The 24589-nt window shown below is 43.2% G+C and overlaps 1 protein-coding gene across 2 annotated transcripts in view; it reads right to left on the bottom strand.

Annotated features, from left to right (window-relative positions):
* Positions 1-1283: 1283 nt before the first annotated feature.
* Positions 1284-24589, bottom strand: part of NEXMIF (neurite extension and migration factor) — a 119415-nt gene continuing 96109 nt past the window's right edge. For both annotated transcript variants that reach the window (XM_078147736.1, XM_020964577.2), the window contains 2 exons: positions 17358-17483; positions 1284-12651 (listed from right to left, as the gene is read on the bottom strand). In XM_078147736.1, coding sequence (XP_078003862.1) covers positions 8309-12651; positions 17358-17433 — 4419 coding nt within the window. In that variant the 5' untranslated portion in view covers positions 17434-17483 and the 3' untranslated portion in view covers positions 1284-8308. The remainder of the gene's footprint in view (positions 12652-17357; positions 17484-24589) is intronic.

The raw sequence follows: 24589 nt of genomic DNA, 5'->3' as shown, positions 1-24589 counted from the left end.
AGGAGATGGTCTGAGAAATCCTGTGATGGTAGGATTGATTCATTTTAGCAAGTGGATATGGAAAGTGAAGAAGAAAGATTTGAGGTTGACTCGGCGCTTGTGAACCTGCATAACTGGCAGGAGGCTAATGGTGTCTTCAAAGATTTTGCAAGAGAGATTCAACTTACTCTGCTTGGCTCGATTTGCTCTGTTTGGGTATAGGTTAGATTAAGTGAACTCTGAGGTCCTTTCCAACTGAATTTATTCAACTGAGTTTATATGTATATTTCTAAAAACCAAGGCAATAAAACCTCGTATGCAGCTTGAAGAGAGGTGTAAAGCGGGACACAGAATTAATTATTATTTTGTTAAAGTTTCTATTATTTTTGAAATGTAAATAATTCAGATTTTCTGACCTTACCTGGGGTTCAATTCTGTATGGTTTGTCTTTATTGAGAGCTTTAAGTTTTATAAGAAAAGTATCTTTTTCCTTTCTTTTTGTTTAAGCTAGGCAGTACGGTTAAGTGACTTGCCCAGGGTCACACAGCTAGTGAATGTTAGGTGTCTGAGGCCAGATTTGAACTCAGGTCCTCCTGATTCCAGGGCCAGTGCTCTATCCACTGTGCCACCTAGCTGCCTCAAGAAAAGTATTTTTTAAATCATGTCTTAGGGTTTGATTCCCAGGAAGGATCTTGTTCTTCTCCATCTCTCTTGCTGGCAGACAGATCTCCTTTCATACATGGGTGGCATACTTTTGGAGTTCTCTGAGTGGGAGAACAGGAGTAGCTCCTATCTTATTCCAAATAGGATGGGTCACTGTGTGGTGGTTGAAATAAGGCACACGAAGGCAGAACTCACCTAGTTGTGTCTGTGTCTGACGAGACTAGCCTGGACTAGAAAAACAACAGGAGTTCTAACATTGAGACAATGAAGTCAGCTGGGGAAGATGAAATAGTCTAATTAGCTGGCTGCTTGATAGCTCTTCATTTTATACAAAGTGCTTTCCTCACAAAACCCATGAGAGTTAAGTAGCACAAATAATATTATCCACATTTTATGGATGAGAAAACAACAGGTCAGAGAAGTCAGGTGAGTTGGTCAAGGTCCCTTAGATGGCAGAGCTGGGATAAAAGCAGGGACTGGGGGTGGCTGTGAGGTGAAAGGGAGAAGAGACTAGGGGAATTGTGTGCAATTTAATGTCCCTTCTGTAACCTTAAAATGCCAAAGAAATTAGAAATAAAATACTCTGTAGAAATCAGAAGACCGCAGTTTTAAAACTCTTATAAATCAACATCATAAGGAAATCAATCAACCAATCAACAAGTATTTATTAAGCACCTACTGCGTGCCAGGCACTGGGGATACAAATACAATGAACAAAACATTCCTTACTCACAAGAAGCAACAGCTTAGGTGCTTTTGAGGACTAGAGCTGTGCAGGTGAAGGAACTGGAACCAATGTGGACCATCATACAAGAGTTCCACTTGTTCATCTACCAGTCCAAATCCACCAGAATGTGGCCAACTCATCCCCTCTTCCCTACATAGTACTCTGAACAATGAAGTTCTTTACATTCAGGAGATAGAATTTAATGAATTAAAAATGGTTTGATCTCTTCATACATGATCTTAAAACAAGATTTTAAACTGTTTTTATTTATTCCATAAACAATATAACAAAACTCAGCAAGTTAACAATATGACATTTTCACCATACGGTCACAAATATTTAAAACCTTCGCAACAAGAACAAGAGAACCAAGAATATTACAAGAATAATTTACAAGGAGGTTCTAGAAAACAGCAAGTTCACCACTGTTCACTACACTCGTTCACAACATGTCTCTTATTACAAAATTCCCAGCAAAAGTTTCATTGTTTTTCTTTATAGTTTGGTTTTTAAAACCAGGAACTTTTAAGTATATGTCCTTTTATTCGCACCCAGGGGTGCGGAAAAAGGAAACCTCGCACATACAGACACTTCACAGCACTTTCCTAAGAAAAATATACACTTACAAAATATTTTACAAATTGGCACACTTAAAAATATACAAGATTTTGTAGGCGTCTTAGAATGATCCTTAAGAATTACACTTCAATTGACTCTACAGAATATTTATAAAGCTTCTTCTAAAAGAAAAAAGGCAAATAATTTTCAGACATGGTAAAACTGCAGTGTCATATGTCAAACAGAAATGTTTATGTTACATTCATAAAAAGGGCCATTAAAGGGTTGTTGTGTTCTTTTTTTAAATCTCCTTGAACGCTTAGGGGGTCAGAGCAGGGCTGAAAATCATCATTTCCTTTCCTTTAGCACCATAAAACATTAACAACTTACTCCAGAGGTGCATTAAGTTCTATGGAAGGAAGTTAACAGCAGGAATGGTACACTCACAACTGCACAACCAGTGTGCCATAGGCAATTCAAAGAGAGCATCTATCTCCTTCCACCTCCACCCTGCTTCCTACCCTTTTTCTTCCCTTCCCACTATGTGACAAAGACCAAAGTAGTTTCCCAGTCCTCTCTGGGTTGATCTTTCTCTTCGGCCTTTCCATTGTGCTTTAGAACTTGACATTTTTCTAGCTATCCAGGGGGAGGGTCATTCAAACAAGACACATTTCTCTTCTCTTTTAAACAAAGCATCATTTAAAGCCTAAAAAACATGTCTGGCAGCCCCCCACCCCATCATCTTGGGCCTCAGTAGCCATCCTCACCTTCTAGATAGACTTTCTTCCATGGCTGTTTCTCCATTGCCATTAATGTCACTTGTTTACCTGAGATACCAATTTTGAAAGCCTTGCCAATACCACAAACTCGGTACTATTTTTGTCCTCCCATGGGCTTTTTTGCATCCTCCTACCTCCCCAGTCTTGCTCTGTGGACCCCACACATCTCAAGGGTTGAGCATGTGGTCCCAATGTCAACCCAGGCTCAAGCCAGCCAGTTCCCTTTAGTGATATCAGGAGCTGCCCAGCTCAGCCAGGAAAGTGCTGTAAAGGGTTTGTGCTTTGGTACTAGGCAGACAGACTGAGCATCATCCCCCAAATGACACCATCCCCAGCTAGGGATGAGGCGCCTCCCAAATTGAAGTCAGCTGAAGCCAATGCAAGTTCTTTCTTTTGCCCTTATTTCAGGTCCCTGTTTGAGAAACTCTTCTAAAAGGCCTGGTCTGCTTGTTCGAGGTCCCCATTAATGAAATTCATATCTGGGAACCTCTAGGGGTAAGCCACTCTTAATGATGGGCTTCATCAAGAAAAACAAAAGAAACAAAACACAGTTCAAACACCTTTTCTTTCTTAAAAAAGGAAATAATACTTGCAGTGGAGTATAGCCTTCCCTGCCTCAATGAACCAATGAAACCAAACGGAAACCAACCCCAACCCTTAAATTGGAGAATTTATCAAGAATGCAGAAGAGCACAAATGTTTTCTGCTAGAGCTAGGTGGTATTCCATTCTCCTCATGGTGGGCTGGAAAGAGTGCTGATTCTGAAGTCAGAGGACCTGGGTTCAGATCACTGCTCTGTTACTAGATGATCTCAAAAGCAATTTCCAGCTTGAAATAAATGACCCTATGATCTAAGTAATACAATCGATACCTTTATTTGTGTCTCTCTGCTGAACTGACATTGAAGTCACCAAACACATTTTCCACCCTTGGGTTCACCTGCAGTTTATGCTGTGAGCAACTTCTTAGCAGGAATCGCGAGGTGTGTCTGTCTTCAAGGACCTAGATGGGAGAAGCCAGGATCTTCCTAAGACTATTCGAGATTGCCGGTGGCTCACTGCTGCACATATCATACATGCACATACATGCTCCGCACACAGAATCACAGGCTTGAGAGCGAGGAGCTCTGAGACCATAGGATCATTGATTTGGAGCTGGAGGAGCTTAGCCAACCCTCTCACATTTTATAATATATGAGGAAACTGCAGTCCAGAGAGGGAAGAAATTTGGTCAAGGTGATGCAACTGATCACTAGCAGGGCTAGGATTCTAATCCACATCCTTCGACTCCAACCCACTACAATAGGCTGCATTGCATGGAAAGAGCACTAGATTTCAGTTCCAGTCCTGATGGCCACCTACCAGCTGTAGGACTTCTCTGGGCTTCAGCTACCCTCTCTGCAACAATGATGACGACAGCTGGAATTCATCTAGCAGAGTGCTTTACATATATTATTACCTCATTTGAGCCTCACAACAACCCTGTGAGGTAGGTGCTATTATTATCCCCATTTTACAGATCAGTTAGCTGAGGCTGAGAGAGGGTAAGTGACTTGCCCAGGGTCACACAGCTAGGAAGTGTCTGAAGCAGGATTTGAACTCAAGTCTGCCCTGACTTCAAGTCCAGCACTCTATCCACTATGCCACCTAGCTAGCTGTGCAATAAAGGGGTTGTATTATTACATTATCTCTAAGGTCCCTTCCAGCTCTACAATCTCATGTTCCAAATCCTACTGCAGTTCACTCCCATGTACAGGTCCTCATTTTGTGTTAGATGCAGTGTCTTTCCTTAGGAGTCTGAGTCACAGTCATACCTTTGGACACACAATGGTTTTCAGGCCAATAAAAAGGCGCTTTGAAATGTCAGTGGTTTGAGGAGAGAAAGAGGTGTTATTCCCTAGACCAAGTCCTTCATTGGTTCCCAAGAGATACCATCAAAATACCCCTTTCCAAAGGAGTTGGTAACAGCAAGTTGAGACATGGAAATATTCTTATCATTTATTGATTTCTTGCTACCCCCAACCCCTACCTTCATCCTCCCCACTTCAAGGTAGAACTGACAATAACTCTCTGTGAATCCCTCCCCCCCCCAGCCATCCACTTTTCTTTTTATCTCATCTTTTCTACTTATGGAGCAATTTCCAACACTGTCTGTTTGGATCAGACTCAGAATCATGTCAAACTCCCTCCTCCCACCACCCTCCACTCCCAGACTCCCATCACATCTGGACCTCTCTGACCTCTATGACTCTGTTCATGCTTTTTTGCTTGGAATGTCCTCCCTACCTCTCTCTACCTGATTACTTCCTACCTATCCTTTGAAGCTCAGTTCAAATGCAATCTCTTCCAAGAAGCCTCCTTGCCAACCTCCACAGGTCATGATTCCTCTATCAAAGCTCATACAGCCCCTTGATTTTCTTAATGTCCATAGTATTGTGCACTATAGTTATCTGGGTTCGTGTCATATCTTCCTCCCAGATTGTGAGCTCCATGACGGAAGAGGCTGCATCTTAGTGAAACTTTGTGCTCTCTTCTCTGGGGGAGATACAATGTTTGGAACACAACAGGTAATTAAGAAAAGTTTGCTAAACCAACTTGAATTGGTCAGCTCTAGAAACCAGCCTCCATGCATTCAGCACAGTCAACACACACTGTGCCTAACAGTGGTGGAATGAGCATATTCCAGTTTGGTTTTTTTCCCTTTTGGACAGCAGTTGTGGAGCAAGGGACCTGCTTCGCTCGGTGTCAAGATTCCATTGTTACCAAGTTACACAGCAGAGTCAATGTTTGTTGACCGTCAAAGCCTAAGTTCTGTCATTGGCCTTTCAAATAGCTCCTTGCCCACTCGTCCAGGGAAAATCAAGGTTGATGTTGAGGGCACGGCTGGCTTTGTTCATTTTGCTACCTGTGTGTTTCCTGGCTGTAGAGCTGTCAACAGAGCAGACTGTTGAAATGAATCATGAACCCAGATCAGGAGTCAGGAAGTTTGGGGTTGAGTCTTGGCCCTGCCAGTGACTCATGGTATAACCTCAGGTCATTTCTCCCTCGACCTCAGTTTCCTCACCTGTAAAATGAGGGAGTTGGATTCAGCGATCTCTAAGGTCCTTCCCAGTTCTGACATTCAGTGCTTCTGAATGACTCTCCTTCCATACCTTATCTAGCGCCTTTCCAAAGCTCCATGTGAACGTGTCAGAAAGGCAACAACTAACTAGTCCCTATCTACAGGTACCCGTGCTCACATTCTCCCTTTCACAATCTGCACTGTCCTTTTCTTGCCTCCTAAGCTTTCTCTCCCACCCACTTTACCTCTTTCTCACCACCCCAGCCCTCTTGCTCCTAGGTCAGTAGCATAAATAATAATTATGATGATAAGAATAATAACAATCCCTGTACAGTGCTCAGTAGTTTTCATAGTATTTTTACCCCCATGATCTCACTTTGGATCAGAATGCATCAGACATGGAAGCTCTCCACTGCAAGTAAAAGATGATCAATTTTAAATTAGGGGCATGGGTTAGTTGGAGGGGCAAAAGGGGCTGATATCAGTGGATGTGTGAACTGTGGCACTAAGCAAAGAGACTTTGTTTCTTTTGGGACTGGGTTGAGTGGACAGCACTTGATGCTTGTCCCCCAATTAAGGTTGTTCAGCCCTAATTGGCTCATCCCCTCAAGACTGTTCTGTGTTCTTTGACATAAACTCAAAGGGAAATAAATGATCAAACTAAAATACTCAATAAAATCCAAAACACAAGTCACATGACATTAGCATTATGAAATTAAATACTCCAAGAACATAGAAGCCAGAGAAGACACAAACCAGAATGAAATGTTTTAAACAACAATCAACGCACTTGGTTCATCAGCACAGACTTGATGCCGACGTTTAGAATTTTCCCCAGGTTCTTAGAAAAGATATAAAACGGAGATACAAAGGATCAGCAATATAACTTTGCACTTTAGATAATCTTCAGCTACAGAGTTTGCTTTTAGAAAACAGAAACTTTCAAAGCAGCTGTCTCATTTCCTTCAAAAATGTTCTTTAAATGTGTACACTCAAGTTCTTATACTGGACTTACCTGGTGTGTTTTCTATATTCTTCTAATATAACTCAACTCTTCGGCAAGGAGAGAGTGAACAAAAAGATCTCATCGCCTTGTCGATTTGGTCCTGTTTCTAAACAGGACTTTAGTGTTTGTTTAGCAGTTTAGTGTGTGTGTGTGTGTGTGTGTGTGTGTGTGTGTGTGTGTGTGTGTGTGTATTTGTGTGTGTGTGTGTGTGTGTGTGTGTGTGTATGTAAGAGAGAATCCTTTTGAGCTGTAAACTGTGGGGGTGCATCTGTGAAAATGAGGTCAGTCAATTTGGCACATTGTTAAACCTTGTCCATAAGTTTTGGTAAATTGGTGTAAATGAACAACCCAGTTTTCCCCTAGAACTACAGCTGTTACCCAAGGAAGTAGGGGTTGGTTAATAGCAGACCACTGGAATGTTTCTTGTTAAATCAAAGGGGCTAAATTCCCCAAACACTCATAACCCAATGCTGAGAAAAAAGGAAAAATGTTTCCAGTCCAGTCACTTGTTCATCAGTTTGGCACAATAACTTGGTGTTTTTGTTGTTGTTTTCCTTTTGGGCCATAGTGCATCAACTACTGTACAACTGTCTGACTCATTAAAAGTTTTTCATAGAGAATCCCAGGTTAGGGCTTGCATTTAAAGAAGTATTCCCACAAGGTCAAACTCAATTTCAGCACTTACATGTCAACATACCACAAGGCAGATTTCGAAAGAAACAGAAAACAAACATCAAATGTTTTTTTTTTTAGAGAATAATAAGTCTTGTCTTCCAGCACAGGGAAATCCTCAAAATGCTGTTTCTGCTTTAAGAAGATCATAGTCTGAATTCCCTGCAGAAAAACAAACTTTTTATGCCATCCTTGTTAGCTTTCATGGATGTCCCACCACAGGATCATCTATTAATGTTAACTTGGCTGTGGCGGATGCTGAAGGATGCAGGCAAAGCTATAAACAGCAGAGGGGGCCACATGCAGCTCAGTGAGGGATGAGCTTTCAAATGTCCAACTAAAGATCCTTTGCATTGAAGCCATTTTAGCTTTTGTGTGTTTCATAAACTTGGATTTTTTTTACAAAAGGTGGTTCCCCCTGAAGTCTTTCCCTTTTCTAAATCATTAAGAAGAGCACAGCTGATTATTGTGGGGTTTTCTCCCCTCAGAAAATAAAGAATAAAAACTGAAGCCAAAACTGGAGGGGAGGAAAAAAAAGGAGCCTTGTTGGTGTTTAATACCAGCTGAGTCAAGAAAAAAGAATCTTGTTTGTTTGTTTGTTTTGGGGGGTTTTTTTGAGTTTTTTGTTTTTTTGTTTTTGTTTTCGTTTTTTTTTCCCATTCTTTCTAGGTAGCTTGCAAGTATGAGTACATCTGGTGCCCTTTTTCCCTTTCTTTTCCTTTTTAATTTTGCAAAAGGTGAGAGGGGGAAAGGGGATGGTCTCTTTCATGCAAATTTGTTTTTGAGGAAGGAAAAAATGTGGGACTGCAGGCTTAGCAGGTAGTAGGAAAGGTAAGGGTGTATTTGAGCCATTTTGGTGCAGTATTACCTCAGTTTTTCAAAAGTAGATGTCCCAGCTGAGTCCTTGAGGGCTGCTTCCCGCTCCTGACGTTTTCCCTTACAATTCTCATCCCTCAGGGTTTTTGAGCTGGATTTGTGACGGTATAACTTTTTGTGTGTTGGTCCGTTATTTCCTAAAGTGCTCAGGTTACTATAGTTTTTATCCAAGAAAGGAGGGTGAATGTCTGTGTTGTACCCTGCTGTGTTTGCCCGGCCAGGATCACCTCCAACTGCTTTCCCACTGCTTCTGCTTGAACCCTTGGGCGACCTGTGGTTCTTACTGGCTCCCGGTGAGCCACTGTTGGCCTTTTTCTTGGACTCTTGTGGTGTACTAGCCAAGATTTTTAGGGTTTTTAACTTCAAGCTGTTGGACTCAGGGGAGCGGTATATGTTTGGAACCCCATGATGGCCTACTGGACCCCAAAGGGGCTCCATGGAGGCCATCATGAATCTCTGCACATCAGCCATGCCAGAAGCAATGTTGGACAAAATGTTAGAAGGTTCTTCGAATTCTCTCTGGTCATCATCCAGGAGGCTGTTGGCATTGCCCATGCCCACATCAGTCCAGCCTGCGCCACTTTCCTTCCCCACTGCCCACTCCCCAGAGAACTCCTTGTGGCCTGTCATCTTCACAGGGGATGTGGGGCTACCATGGTGTACGCATCCTGCCAACAACTTTCCCGTGGCAGCACTGTTGAGCTGACCACATCCTCGGATGATACCAACTTGAGTTTTCTCACCATTAGCCATAGCTGCTGCATATTTTCCTTTCCTTGTTGACTTGGGGGTCTGGCGGGAGGCTTTGCTGGGTGACTTTTCAATTCCTTTATTGTTGGCTTTAGAAGTCTTTTTCCTGGTGCCTTTTGGGGAAGAGCTTTGGTTTGTTGCCCCACCCTTGCTGGGTGAACTTTTCTTTTTCGATTTTGACACTTTGCTACTGGTGCTAATTTGACCAGATGGCTCATTAAATGTTGACAGGCAAGGGTTTTTTTGGAGTAGGCCCACAGAGTCCTCATCATTGAACATATGGAACTGAAACTGATGGTTACATAAAGTAAATCCATCACCTGTCTCATCTTGGTGTGGAAGGCTGCCACAGTCCCACTTGACCTTCTCTCCATTGCCCAAAGGGCCTGGGGTGCCCTCTGGGAACACCTTAAGCACCCCTAGTGTCTTGCCATTCTCTGAGCCTGTGATTTGTGGGGAAAGGCTAGGGGTGTCCGGTGGGGACATCTCTGAGAGAGACGAGTGGCGGAACTTGTCTGGTGTAAAGTTAGAGATGTCCAGGAGGTCAGTGGACTCCTTCAGGGGGGTGATCTCATCAATGCTCTGCTGGATAACCAGCTTGGGGCTGCAGTGAGCTAAGAAGTCATCATTGATATCCTCGTCACCCTCCTTTTCACAAGACTTCAAGCTCAAGGAGCTGTAATTGCTTGAGCTGACTGACAGCGAGCCCACAGAATCAAAGCTAATGAGCCGGCCATTGTCTGTGTTAAGCGTGCCCCGATGGAAAGGAAAGCAGCCCTCTGCATTATTGAAATGGCATGGCTGATAGGCATCATCGGATGGCAGCTGGTTGTCCTGCATATATTTAGTGGGGTATGGGTGCTTGCTGCTCCCCATTGAGCTGTACATAGTGGCTGAGAGGTTATCCCCTGCTGGAATTGCTTCAGAGCCACCAAACTTGCCTGAGAGGGCCCCAGTTGCCTCTCCTGGGGCATCAGCCACAAAATCCTGAGGGCTAGTCATAGCTTTGTTGGGCCACACACTTCCAAAGGAACTTGCATCCATTTTGAGGGGATGGGGTGAGTGCTGCAGCTCAGACTCAGAAGGTGGGGAGAGCACACAGGTCTGGCCAGTTTGGAGACATGTGAATGTTTTTTCTGGTGGGGCAAGGGCAGCAGAATGCTGTCCTGGGGGATGGTGGGTGAAGAAGGAGATGGCAGTAGCATTTGATAAATCTGATGCATCTAACAACGTCTGCAGATACCCTCCAGGGATAACCGGTACACTGGTGGCAATATTAGCAGATGGCAGAGGCGTGTCAGGCGAGCAGGTGGCTGGTAAGAAGAGAGAATTTTTAGCAGTGTTATCTTCCTGACAATCAGATCGATGGGAGCTATCTGGGGCTCTACGAATGTTCTCATTCTTGAGACTGGAGCCAGCTTCTTGGCCTTCTAGGGCTGGATGAGTAGCTGCCTTACTGCTTTCTTGCACAGCTTTGTTCTTCTTGCATTTTAACCTCGCCTCGCTTTTAAATTTGATTCTGTGCAGCACTTTCCTCTCTGGCCCTTTCCGGAACTCTCGGTCTTGTGATCGGCTCTTCACTGAGTCAGGACCAGCCATGTCATTTAAATGCACTTCGCTGGCACAGCTGGAGGTAGCTCCAGCCCCTGTATGAGGTGCGCCTTTCGGGCCTGCATCTTCTTTGCTGCCACTGGCTGAGAAGGAGCCCTGTTTGTTCGTCGATTGCTCAATGGCTTGGATTCTCTGGATTCTGTGCCGGTTAGCCAGTTTACACTTTCTTTTCCGAGGAGGAGGTGGGAATGGGGCCTCGAGGCCATTCAGGTGGACACTTTGCTTGTGGCAGAGGGTGGATCTAAGGGAATCGAGGCGATTCTGCTGCTTCTCTTGCCAGAAGCCCTTCAGTGGGGCCAGCCTGGCATACTTTCGGAGCAGTTCCTCACTCAATGTTACTGTCATCTCACTGGCATCCACCTTACCCAGCTTTACCAGCATGTGCTTCTCACCCTTGAACCGATTGATAATAATATATTTGATAATGACTGGAGGCTCCTTGCGGGGTACTTTCCGCCTCTTCTTGGGGCACCACTCATCATCATCCTCCTCCTTCTGCCCATCTGGCTGCCATTCCTTCTTCTCACACATCCTCTCACTTTCTATGGAATCAACATCATACAGGTAGTCTTCACTGTACCGGACTTTCCTTTTAGCCCTCAGTCCATAGTTCTGCTGGATGGTGGTGGAGGACGAAGAGGAGCCAGAATGAGAATCACGGGTAAGATAGCGGCTACAATCCTTAATCTCCTTCAAGGCGTCGTATGAGGATTCAGTGCAGGAGCTGTCATCACTGAACTCCCCAGAGTCCTCTGCAGAGTTGGCAGAGTCAAGAAAGGGATTCCGCTTGGAATTCACATACTTGACCACATCGGTCCCTTTGCATGGTTTACTTAAGGTGGATACCCCTCCCAACTCCTTTTCTTCTTCCTCTACTCCTTGGTTCTCCTGGACTCCAACTTCCTGGTCTCTCCTTTTCTTTTCCTCTTCTTCCTCCTCCTCCTCCCCCCAGATGATGCTCTCTGCAGGGACTTTGAACTGGGAGGAGTCTCCACTGCGCTTCAGGCCCCCACCCTTAGCATCCCGCTTGGAGCAGCTGGTGAAAACACTGGGGAAAAAGTTGAATTGGGCGTCATCCTGCAGGACATTGGTCTTGTCCCTCACGTTGTCCTGGAAGGATTCGTATCGGATCTTCAGGGAGCACACGTCACTGCCCAGAGTCGAATCGTCGTCGTCAAACATATAGTTGTCTACATCCTCCTCTGAAAATAGGTTGACTGACAGCTCGTTTTTTGAGCAGAGGTCAAGGAGCTCAATCTTGCTCTCACTAATGAAAGATTCAAAGTAGCCCCATTCCTGATTAGGATTTGAAAGCAGAGTTTCCTCACCATTGCATTTATCCAATAGCAACCCCTCATAATAATTTTTCTGAGTGGGGTCCTCTGAGTCACTGTCAGATTTCTCTGTATCTCTTTTGTCTCCTGCCCTAGATTTATGCAGAGGGAAGCTTAGGAGCTGGTCAGAAAGCAGCTCATCCCCATATCTCATGGTTTCTCCTGTGTTCATACAATGAATCCCTATATCAGAGACAGAACAGGTGTCATAATCCCTATTTATATCACCTGGTTTCAAGCTGATACCTGGTTCTGCATCAATTCCATCCTTGGACTCAATGAAGCAGCCGAGGCAAGTCCGACTTGGCTGCATAAGGCAGTCACCAGTAAGGGCCGACATGCCTCCAGGTTCCATGATGGTGAGTGGAGCTTTCTCACAGTCCCCTGGCAGTGACCATGTGTTCAGGCCCTTGGTTACACCAGATGTTAGGGCAATGGCATGCACAGAAGAGTCATTAGAAGAATGTTCAGGTGCATCGGTCAGTCTCAGGGGAGATGGAGGACTTGGAAGGCAGGGCTTCTTAGAAGTTAGAGGCAGAAGGCCCCGGGTAGATGCCAGAGTCTCTTTGGGTGTCAGAGTCAGAGTCTGCAATGTCGTCGCTGCCAGCTTCACCATCAGATCCTGGTCATTTGAGCCTGGGGGAGGGGGATAAGAGAATGGAAACAGAAGAAGACAGAGACACAGTTAATGATTTTAGCTCCTTTTGTTTCCTTTTCTTCCCTCTAGTAGGTTATCTACTTTTCTATTCCTTGACCTACAGAAATCCAGTCATCCTCAGCTTTTTTATCCCTCAAAGCAGAAACCAGAGTCCTAAAGAACAGCCATTCAAATTAGCTTTGAAAACTCCTAATAGTAAAATATGGCCCTTATTGAAGCTCAGCTTCATTTTCTTCTAGGGGAAGCTAGATCTTCTTGAACAATTACATGGCCAGAATTTCAGGATGGGGACAGTCAGATGGGCTTCCTTGTTCTTTTGAAATGTGAGCCTTTTTCCCATAACTTCACTCCCATGGTATAAGGCTAGTGCATTTCCAAATGCTTGGTAGACATCACTACCTGCATGTCACACCAGCACCTCAATTTTAACACGTCCAGTAATGGAAATCATCATCTTTTGCCCTTAACCATTCTCTCCCACCTCCCTTAAAACTTCTCTACTTCAGTTGAGTATACCACCACCCTCACAACTTCCTAGGCTCCTGACCACAGAGCCATCTTTGATATTCACATTCTCTCTCCGTCTCCCCCACCCTGTCCCGATAGTAGCCAAGTCATGTTAAATTTATCTCTGTAACATCTCTAACCTGTGTCCTCTTCTTTCTATTCCTACTGCAACCATCCTAGCTCAGTCCCTTGCTATCTTTCCCATGGACTATTATAATGGCCTCTTGACTGGTCTCCCTTACTCCAGTCTCTCCCCTCTCTAATCTATCCTCTACACACTTGCCAAAAGAATCTTCTTAATGTATAGGCTGGATCATGTCACTTCCTAGCTCAAAAACCTGAAGTGGTTCCCCATTACCTACTTAATAAAATATAAACTCCCAATGTGTTGAAATCCCTCCCTTCCTTCATGACCCGGTTCAGGTGCTACCACCTCATGGCACAGCATGCCACCAAATTTGTTCTAGATTGTCAAGTATTAAATAGGTGACTGAAAAGCAGTCATTCAGTTCGATATGACAAGTTCAATAGATATTAAGTGTCTTGTACCTGGTGCTAGGGATACAAAGCCAATGATAAAACAGCTCCTTCACTCTAACAGGGTTGGGGAACCTGCAGCCTCGGGGCCACATGTGGCCTTCTAGGTCCTCAAGTGGGGCCTTTTGACTGAGTCTAAGTTGTACAGAACAAATCCTTTTATTAAGGGGATTTGTTCTGTGAAGTTTGGATCCAGTCAAAGGGCCACACTTGAGGACCTAGAGGGCCACATGTAGCCTTGAGGCTGCAGGTTCCCCACCCCTACAGGAATTCACATTCCATCTGAATAAGAATAGGGGACACAGAGTAGTCCAATCTGGACTACTGCCATCATTGGAGTTTGGAAGAACAATATCCCTTCTATCAAGGATGGTCTGAGGAGGCAGGGGACAAGACTGAATGACCACTGAATGACTTTTCCAGCCTAACCCTTTCTTTTTAGGCAATTGGGGTTAAGTGACTTGCCTAGGGTCACACAGATAGCGTCAAGTGTTTGGTCAGAGGCCTGATTTGAACTCAGGTCCTCCTGACTTCAGGGGCAGTGCTCTATCTACTGCGCCACCTAGCTGCCCCCTTCAATGCTTTTTGTCCCTCTAAGAAGAAAGACAGAATCGCAGTTGGAGAAAAATCCAAAAACTGCATTTGGCCCCTTTTATTAGAGTCAGAGTAATGGCTAGAGAGCTAAGCATGAAGCCCTGGGGTTCAAGTCTTGCTTCAGACACATAGAGTCCCTGTGGCTCAGGACAAGTCACTTCACTTTGCTCTTTAAGATTAGAAGTTGCAGAGCAAGTGCTGCCCCTCATTGGTAGGGCAGAAGGGTTTGCCTCATCCAGGAGTTCCTCATACCAATGAAATCACAGGTCCAATCCCTGCACCTATCTTTGTGAATAAACATGTATTGGTCCTTGGCTTAATATTTTGCCATCTGTTGATGGCAGTTATGAGTAAAAGAAAAGTACAAAAAATGATAGCTGTGAATGGTGGGAAAATGAACAGATTTACAGTCAGAAGACCAGGTTTGAGTATTTGCTCTGCCACCTAGCTATTAACCCAGGGTAAGTCACTGCTTCTCCTATGTCCCTAAGGCACTTCTCAAAAACATTCAGTGGCTCCCTGTTGTAAACTCTGATTTTTAGCATTCAATGACCTCCATAATTTGGCTCTAATTTACATGTCTAGACTTATCTTAGACTGCTCTACTTAGTGCATTATATATTCTAGCCAGTCTCTATTCTCCCCATGCCCTCTCCTGTTTCTTTGCCTTTGCTTGTCTTGTCTCTCCTAGATCATTTCTCTGACTCTTGAAGTCTTTCCCTCTCTTCAAGGCCCAATTCAGAAATTAGCTTCTTCACATAGCCTTCCCTGCCCCCCCTAGATCTCTCAAATAGCACTTTGCCTGTATTTTTCCTTTGCACTTATCAGACTCACCCTTGTATCAGAGTTACTTGTGTACTTGCCCTCCCAATTAGACTATAAGTTCCTTGAGAGCAGGATCTATTTCATATCTATCTTTGAATTGCCAACATCCAGCATTGAGCCTTGCACATACATGTTCATTGAAATGAACTGGAGTAGGACTTGAAATAGTCCCTGAAGGTTATGGAAGATTTGAATAAATGGAGAGGAGTTCAGAGAGTATCCCAGGTAATGAGAGCCACTTACTGGCTATGATCTTGACCTCTTCTAGGCCTTAGATCTCTCAATCGTAAAACAAGGAAGTGGGACTATATGGTTTCTAAAGTCCATATAGGTGAATGTATCTTTGAATTATAATCATACCTAGACAATTCAAAAGGTAGAGTAAGTAGACTAGTGAATTGGGAGTCAAGAAACTTGACTTGTGTGACCTCGGGCAAATCGCTAAACCTATTTGGGCCTCTCCTGTGCAAAAGAGAAAACAAAACCAGCCTCCTTGAGCCTAGGGAGATTAAAGACAGAGGGAAATGTTCCTTATACATGAAAAGATCTATAGCAGTGCTTTTTGTAATAGCAAAAAAAAAAACTGGAAACAAAATGGGTGCCCATTGATTGAGGAACTGCTGAACAAATTGTGGTATATGACTATAACAGAAGATTATTGTACTGTAAGAAACAACAACTATGAAGAACTCAGAGAAACTTGAGAAGACTTGCATGAACTGATGCAGAGTAAAATAAGAACTAAGAGGTTGACATACATAACATCACAATATTGTCTCAAGAACAAAGGAAAATGACACTAAAAAATATCAAAACACATATCAAAGCAACAATTAATTTTGACTCCAGAATGCTGATGAAACAAACTTCCCTCCTTTTAGCAGTGAGGTGGTGGATTAACGGTGTATAATGTGGTATGTACTATGAGAAATGGCGAACACATCGGTTTGTTTTGCAAACAAAACCAACGCTGCAAACTTGCTTTGCTGGCCGAAATATATTTCCCAGCAACTGCACCAAATTCTCAAGGAAAAAATTATCCCCATTGACAAGGTGGCTATCAATTCTGTTTGACTAGAGTATAGAGTAAATTAGCAAAGGGCAGGACCATCAGGAGATCTTCTGTTACATTACAAATTCTCCTCCTACCTTCCCCTCCAATTACTGAATCAGACTGTCTGCATGGATCACATGCCAGAATAGGCCAGAATTGATGGGCTGATCCAAATATGTGTTTCTGCCCCTTATGGTACACCTTTCTCTATATCTTCTGAGATGCAACTGCTAAGGACTACAGGACAGTGAATAAAAGAAAATTGAGCTGAACCCCACCAATAGGGTGGGCAAATTATGTCAAGAGGAAACTTAATGAGGAGGCTCAGCAGCTGGTCACATATCCTCTGCTTCTCCAAGAAACTGGGCATGCACAAATAGGTTGGGAAGCAGCACATAAGAGATCAGACAACCACATAAGTAGCTTGGTTTTTTTTTAAGTCAGAAGGCATTTTAGAGCACATCTAGTCCATTTAGGCAAGTAATTTGCCTAAGATCACACAGATAGTAAGTAGAAGAGTGATTTGGATCAATGTGTGTGAGAAGGTACTATCTCATTTGGGACCAATAAATACCCTTTAGAGGAACCATAATAAACCTTTATTTGAAAGTTGCCTAAGAATAAGAGTACAGGCCATGGGATTATCTGCAAACTAAATGTAAAGTTGCCCATGTTTCTCTCTTCTTGGGAAATTTTTAATCAAGAGTACTACCAAGATGGACCTAGAAGCTCCATGAATTTGGAGAAAAAGAAGTTACAGGGCAGGGTTGACACCATCAGCCTAACAACTACTCACATTTACATAGGTTTTTAAAGCTTACGAAGTAAATTAGTGCAAGTATTATTATCTCTATTTTTCAGCTGTGGAAACTTAAGCTCAGAGAGAAGACCTGCCCATGGTCACACAACTAGTAAATACCAAAGCTGGGATTCAAATCCAGCTCCAATGGCTAAAGCCAGTCCTCACCATCCTTCCACAAATCCATGCTGCCTCTAGTCAGTGACATCTTGGCCTTCTAGTCCAATTAGCAGTATTGGCCTATCCCCTCTCTCAGCTCTGCAGCATTGCATGATGACAAAAAACCCCGTGAGAATTAAAAGGTGAGAAGTGAAAAAAAAGTTGGTCTGGGGAGTGATGGGGATGGGTGGTTCATAAGGTTCCCTTACCATTTTCTTTCATCCCATTAATCAGCCTGGTTCCTCCGTCCTCTGAGGCAGATTCCTTATCTTGTTGGTCATCCATCAATTTAACCTTTTATTGTTTCAATCCATACCCTGCTGCTTCTGTCCAACCTGTATGTTTCCAAACAAGTAATTAGAGTCATTCAAATTGGCCGCAAGAAGCTCACAAAGCTGAAAAGAAAACAAAAGGTTCTACATAAAACCTGGAATTCAGCTGTCCTCCAGATTGGGCCTCATTACCACTGTGCTTTCAGATTCCTCTACCATAGTGGGTACGTCAAATCAAACTGGAGATTCAATGCCTTTCCCTTACACACTCTGGGGCCTGATGCAACCTGCTCAAGCTTGGGCTAGGGCTCAAGCTCCTCTATCATGTTACAGTTGACAAAATGCTTTCCTTCTACCTCCCTCACAGCCTTTGTAAGAGAGGTAGAGAAGGTGTTATTCTCTCTATGAAATGGAGGTTCAGAGAGGGGAAGGGACTTATCCAAGGTCACACACTGAGTCAGTGGCAGAGCCTAGACCCAAAAGGTCCAGTCCATTGGCCCTTCCACAATATCATACGATCCTTCAACCTGTCTCTATGAATCTAATTCTGCAAGCTCAATCCTCAATGACAACCCCAAGCTCTGATGGGTCTCTAGAGAGAGGGAGTTTCTAGTCATGGTTTCTAATGGTCAGGTCTTTACCCTAACCTTGGGGGAACAGAAACTTCCTGGTTCATCAGGCTCCTAATCAGGAAGGGAGGGGAAAGAAGGATCCAAGATAGCCTTTTAACTGCACTAGTGGGAGATCTTTCCTGAGGGAGAATTAATCAGCTCAAAGGACTGTGGGGATAAAACAGAGTGGCATTACATGTGCTCTTCAATCCCTATCCAATTCAGATGGTCAGAGGCTCAATTAAATGAACTCAACCTCAACAAAGACTTGTTAAGTACCTACTGTGTTTAGAGAACTATTAACGTGGGGGAGATACCAAATTTAGTTAAGGCATGGTCCCAGCCCCCATGGATCTAATAGTGTGTGGGGGAGTGTATAACATACAAACACAGATAACTAGAATATACAATGCATGATAAAGGCAGCAGAGAGGTGCAAAGCAAGGTCCTATGTCAGGTAGAATGATGGGGTTGGGGTAGGGGGTGGGAGAAAGAAAAGGAGGCTTCCTGGAAAGGATGGCATTTGAGTTAAGTTTGAGAGGATGGGCAGGAATTTAGGGAGTGAAGAAAGGAAGATAGGGTATCCTAGGCATAGGGAATACTATGAGAAATGGGAAAGAGTTGTGAGAGTTCAGAGAATGTTGGTGTTGGGACGGGCAGAGAATAGTCCAGATTCTTACTCAAGAGTAGAGTGTGTGGAGGGGAATAATATTAACAAAGGTTAGAAAGGCAGGATGCTACCAGACTATGGAGAGTCTGTAATAAGTTAAGGAGGGCACACTTCACTTGAGAGGAAACAGGGAGCCACTGAAGGTTTTTGACCCTATCCTTAAGAAAGCTTTATTTGGCAGATTGGAAGTGGGAGAGAGTGAAGATGGAAAGACTTGTGAGGAGATACTAGAACAGTCAAGGCAGATGGGAATAAGGATAAAGAGAAAGGAATGGCTATATGATAGAATGGACAGGACTTAGTAACTTGCATGATTTTCAGAATCTGTGGACCAATGATGCTTTACTGTACCTGTCTTTCCACAGCCCAGCCAACACTGTCTATATCAGTCTTGCCATCTTTGCCAATTTGCTGGATGTGAGGCGAAACTTCAGAGTTGTTTCAATTTGATTTTATTTTATAAGTGATTTTGAACAATCTTTAATGTGGTTATTTATAGTTTACAATTCTTTTGAAAACTTCTTATCTTCTGACTACTTTACCTACTAGGGAATGACCTCTGGCTAATTTATGTGCATATCTTGAATATCAGACTTTTCGCAGCAATATTTGATGCAAAGATTTTTCCTCAACTGACAGTTTTCCTTCTTATGCTGCCTGCAATTATTTTGTACATACAAAAAGCTTTTTAACTTTTTGTGGTTGAAATTGCCCCTTTCCTCTGTTAGGATCACTACTATCTCTTATTTGATTAAGAATTTTCCTCCTAGCCATACCTGGGAAAGGCACCTGCTTCTTTTCCCTGATAATTGGTTTTTTTAAATTTATCCATTTGGAACTCATTATGATATAGAGTACAAGATGGATTTCTGCTAAGCTGCTTTCCAGTTTCCCCAGCAGTGACTGTCAAATAAGGAGTCCTGCCCTATGTCATTTATGTTCATAGGTTGATTGAACATTGGGTTATAGTATTTTTTAGGAATTGTTATCAATGCAATGGGAAGCTGAATATATTCCCTTTTCCCCTTCCACTTTGGTAATTGGAGGAAACAAAGTATGTTACAACATTGATATGGTTGTGGGTGTAGCTGGCAATGTGACAGAGCTGAGAGAGAGAGAGAGAGAGAGAAAGAGGGAGAGAGAGAGAGACAGAGAGAGAGAGAGACAGAGAGAGAGAGAGAGAGAGAGAGAGAGAGAGAGAGAGAGAGAGAGAGAGAAACACTCCCTTAAACCAACACAGAGCAGGGAGATGAGATAGCACTCTTGGTGGGGTCTTTGGTAAAGGAGCCCTAATATTTTGGGGCTTGGTTTTTAAGGAACAACAGGCATTCTGGGGGCTGAATCTCTTTTGTTTTCCTCTTTTCAGTAAAACTTTCTTTTGTAATACTGTGAACTGTGTGTTTACAAATGGGTCTTAGAATACAGGAGGCCTCATGCCTAGATTGTTCCAGTTTCTTAGGGGGCGGGGGCAGGCCTACCAGCCAATAGAATTAAAAAGGACTCTGCCACATACATAGGTCCTTTGTATCATGAAACAATCTCTGATATAAGGATTATATGATAATTTTTCAAAGAAAGTAACAATGAAGTCAGGAGGAGGAGCAGGATGGGAATAAGGGACAGAGAAGAAAAACCCAAGGCAATCTGAGGAGATGCATAGACACCTGCAGAACCAGAATGCTAAGAACGAAAATGGAGGGCAGAAACTCCTTTGCTTCTTAGCTTCTCCATTGGGAATTCTATCTGTGTCCTTGCAACCCCACATTGAGATGGTCAAATCAGCCTTTGGACTTGCCAGATAGCTCCAGCCTTAGTGAGATCTCAAGGCAACAAGAGCTTACTTATACTCCACAGGCCACAGGCAACTGCACCTGTGGAAGGATCTGGACTCTGCTGCCTGACACCTCTGACTGTGACACTCAACCAGAGGGGGCCAATGGATACTGGTGGAAGGATGTGGGAGGGAGTAAAGCAGATGACAAGATGACTCAGAGCTGGCCTGCAGTGTGAGAAGGACCATAAGACATAGGGAGAAACAGGAAATGAATGACTAAGCAAGGCAAGAAGGTGGCAATAGTAATGATTCCCACTGACTTAGTGTCTTAAAGCTTACAAAGCATTTTCTTCTCAACAATCCAACAATTTTGTGGAAGTAGATGATCTAAGTATTATCCCCATTTTATAGATTAATTTGCTCCCAAAACATTATTTTGCAGGTGCAGAATTGAGTTCAAGAGAGGCTAAGGGGTAAGCCCAAAGATAGATACTTTGTGACCATGGTGGGATTTGAACCTTGGGACCTCTGAATCAAATGCAGTACTCTTTCCAATGTACCATGAAACAGGGATTGCAGGAGGAGGAGGGGGAAGGATAAGGAGACCTGCCAGAGTCACAACTTGGCATCTGTGCCAAGTCCCTTACTAGTGCCTCCTCTTCCTGGAAAACAGGTGGGAGTCAGGCCTAAGGTCCTATCCTGCTTTACCCAGCCAGCCAGTGACATCCTCTCTATAAGCCTTCCCTCAAAGCAGCACAGATCTCATCACAGTCAGGCAGCTGGGGTTTAGAGAATCTAATCAGTTAGGTATTTACTGTGTGCAGCGTCCTTAGATAACACATGCTTCCTGCCCTAAGAGTCTAGTGCAGGACAAGGAACAAACATATACAACTCTAATATTCCACAGGTAGGGCTATTAGAGAGGTTCAAACCAAGTACCATGCAAAGTCTGAGGGAAAATCAAAGTGACTTCTGCAGAACTATGGGGCGAAGAAGCTATAGTCCCTAAGGCTGAGAAGTCCTTCAGTGACAGGAAACTACTCATCAGGTCATATTTAGGAATTACTAATTTACTCTGTCAACCTCTAACCTCTTTTTGGGCCTCTTTCCTCCTTTACAGAAAGTGGAGATTATATTAGGTGATCTTTGTACCCTATGTATCATCTATCCTTTGCTCCTACTTTCCCTACTCCTTTTTTAACCTGGAGAGGCCATAGATAATAGGATCTAGAGACAGAAGACACCTCAAAGACCATCTTCTCTGACCTCAACAGATTAAAAAACTGAGGTGCAAAGAAGTTAAATATTAAATGGTCACACAGATATTAAGCAATAGAGCCTGAATTTGAACCTAGTATTTCTGACTCAAAATTCAGTATTCTTTTTATAATACTATGAGGCCTCTGGTCATTGTTTAAATGAAGAACATGAAAATACAGATTGAAATGAGGATTTCAGATCATGTGTGGAAATCTGTGATTTTGGTTCTACGATTGGAAATTGGCTGTACTTCATTTCATCAAAGGGAGAAAGTAAGGCATGGAAAGATTATGAATAATAACAATAAATCAAATTTATCTATGATCCTAATGGAATTGGGACTTCTGGATCAGGCTTTAGGATTGAGGAATGATGGGCTCTGAACCAAAGATCTGGTGATCTTTGATAGAGTATTGAGAACAAGGGAGGTGCTACAGGACAAATGTCTGCATTTTTCCAAAAATAGAAAAGAGTAGAATCAGCAACTATACACTTGACTTTAATTCGGGGGGGGTGGGTAGTTAAAGGTGTCAGAGGGATAGTGAACATTTAGAAAGGAGAATAGCATTCATTCAAACCTAGCCTGACTTCATAATACATCATATAAGAGCACCAGGGATCTAGCTTTGTTCTCATCCTCCTCAACATTTTTATCAGTGGAGTTGGGGAATAGTACAGATGGAATTCTCATCAACTAAATAGTAAGCTCCCTGATGGCAGCAACTAAACAGATTAGACTTTACCTTGGATCACACGCCCAGCCCCCAGTGTTTTGTGCACATGAGGGGCTGAACAAATATCTGACTGATGATTAGAAAGAACAGTATATAGAGAGTAAATTTCTCCTTCTTCCTCTTCAAGGAGGCAATATGCACTCAGGAGTTATAAAGGAAGAAAGCTGCTACTTTCCATCTATGTAATCAGTCATTCCACAGGTGGGAGAGGGCTGGTGATCTCTAGAAAAGATAGTCTAGAGGCTTGGACTCCTTCTTGCCTTCTTCCTCTGCTAGGAAAAGGCAAACAGGGAAGAAGGCCTCACTTCAGAAAACAAAGGGTGTCCTATTGGTGAAAGTGCAGAATCGTGCAGTCTGAGCTAGTCAGTCAGTTTGGGGCTGCCAGTAGTGGGGAGATGGCCTGGAGGACAGCATCAGCAGGGGCAGCTTCACCTCCAGTGATGGTGACTATATACAGTTAAGTGTTCTCGGAAATAAGCCACAGAAAAAGACTAAGTAAAATGTGAAGCCTCCAAGCCATACTGAACCATCAGTGCAATAATGCCCTTTCTGAGTCATGTATCTTATCTCGGCCGCAATATATTCACCTTGTTGGAATTATGCTTGGCCTTCTCCCCAGCTCAAAAATTGGCTTCTGAATAGAGACTCACAAAATCACAGAATTTCAGAGCTGGAAGGGACATCTGAGGCATTTAGTCCAAATCTTGCCTGAAATGGGAATCTCCATTTAGATCCTGTGTGACCTTGTACAAAGCATTTAACTTCTCTGGGCCTCAGTTTCCCCATCTCTAAAATGAGAGGGGTTGTACATCTAAGACATCTAAGGGTCATCTATGAGTCTAGTCCTATATCTCTAAGTCTATGATCCTATGACCCTCCAAGAAGCAGAAATCCAACTTCTATTTAACACTTCCAATGCCAAGGAAGTCACTCTTCTCAGTGCCCATAAAGCCCTATACTCCTATGCATTTATCACACATTACCTTTAACTTGAGTAATTTATGGTCACGTGGCCACTCTGCCCCCCCAGCTGAGGCTTTTATCATCATTCACCTGGACTATTGCAATCTCTTCCTAATAGATCTCCTGCATCTAGTCTCCTCTTTTTCCAGGACATCATACAGAGAGATAGCACCCCCCTGCTCAAAAAGTGTCAGTGGCTCTCACTGCCTCTAAAATAAATTACGAACTCCTTAGCTGGCATTTAGAGCCCTTATCTCACTCCAGCTCATTTTTCCAGCCTGATTTAACATTACTACCCTTCATTCTGGCCAAACTGGCCTGTTTAGCTGTTTTCTACATACACCATCCTGTCTCATCTCCATGACTTTGCACAGGCTTGTTCTCCTCTGCCTAGGCTCAGAATCCTTAGCTCAAGTGCCTCCTTCTAAAAGAGGCTTTTTAGGATACCTCTAGCTGTTAGAGCTCTCTCAGAAAGTATTGGTGGCAGCTTGGTACAGAGGACAGAGCACTGACTTGGAGTCAGGAAGACCTGAACTGGAATCATGCCTCAGTCACCAACGAGATATGTGACTCTAAGTAAATCATTGAACCTGTCTGCCACAGTTTCCCCATCTGTAAAATGGGGATAATGAAAGCACCTAGCTTGGAGTTGTCGTGAGGATCAAATGAAAATAATATACATAAAGCACTTAGCAAACTACCATATAATGTTAGCTATTATTGTTTACTTGCATATATTTTTCATTTAGTCATTTTTATACATGTTGTTCTTCCCTCTAAGTCAAATGTAAGTTCTTTGAGGGCAGAGCCTATTTTCACTTTTGTTTCCATATCCCTATAGACACTATAACAACAACAACAACAGTAGCAGTAGTAATAATAGCTAGCATTTATATAGTGCTTGCTATGTGCCAAACACTCTGCTAATTGCTTTACAATTATTATCTCATCTGATCCTCACAACAAGCTTGGGAGAGGTAGGTGCTATTATTATCTCTATTTTACAGGTGAAGAAATGGAGGTAGACAGAAGTTCAGTGACTTGCCCAGAGTCACACAGCTAGTAAGGATCTGGGGCTGCATTTGAACTTCGACCTTCTTGACTCCAAGTCCAATGCTTTATCCACTTTGCCATCTAGCTGCCGCATAGTAGGCACT

Source organism: Phascolarctos cinereus, unplaced genomic scaffold (genome assembly GCF_003287225.1).
Source record: "Phascolarctos cinereus isolate Bilbo 61053 unplaced genomic scaffold, phaCin_HiC Scaffold_8;HRSCAF=390, whole genome shotgun sequence".
Taxonomy (NCBI): Eukaryota; Metazoa; Chordata; class Mammalia; order Diprotodontia; family Phascolarctidae; genus Phascolarctos; species Phascolarctos cinereus.
The sequence above is the reverse complement of the archived record's forward strand: the minus strand, read 5'-3'. Positions and strand labels throughout refer to the sequence as shown.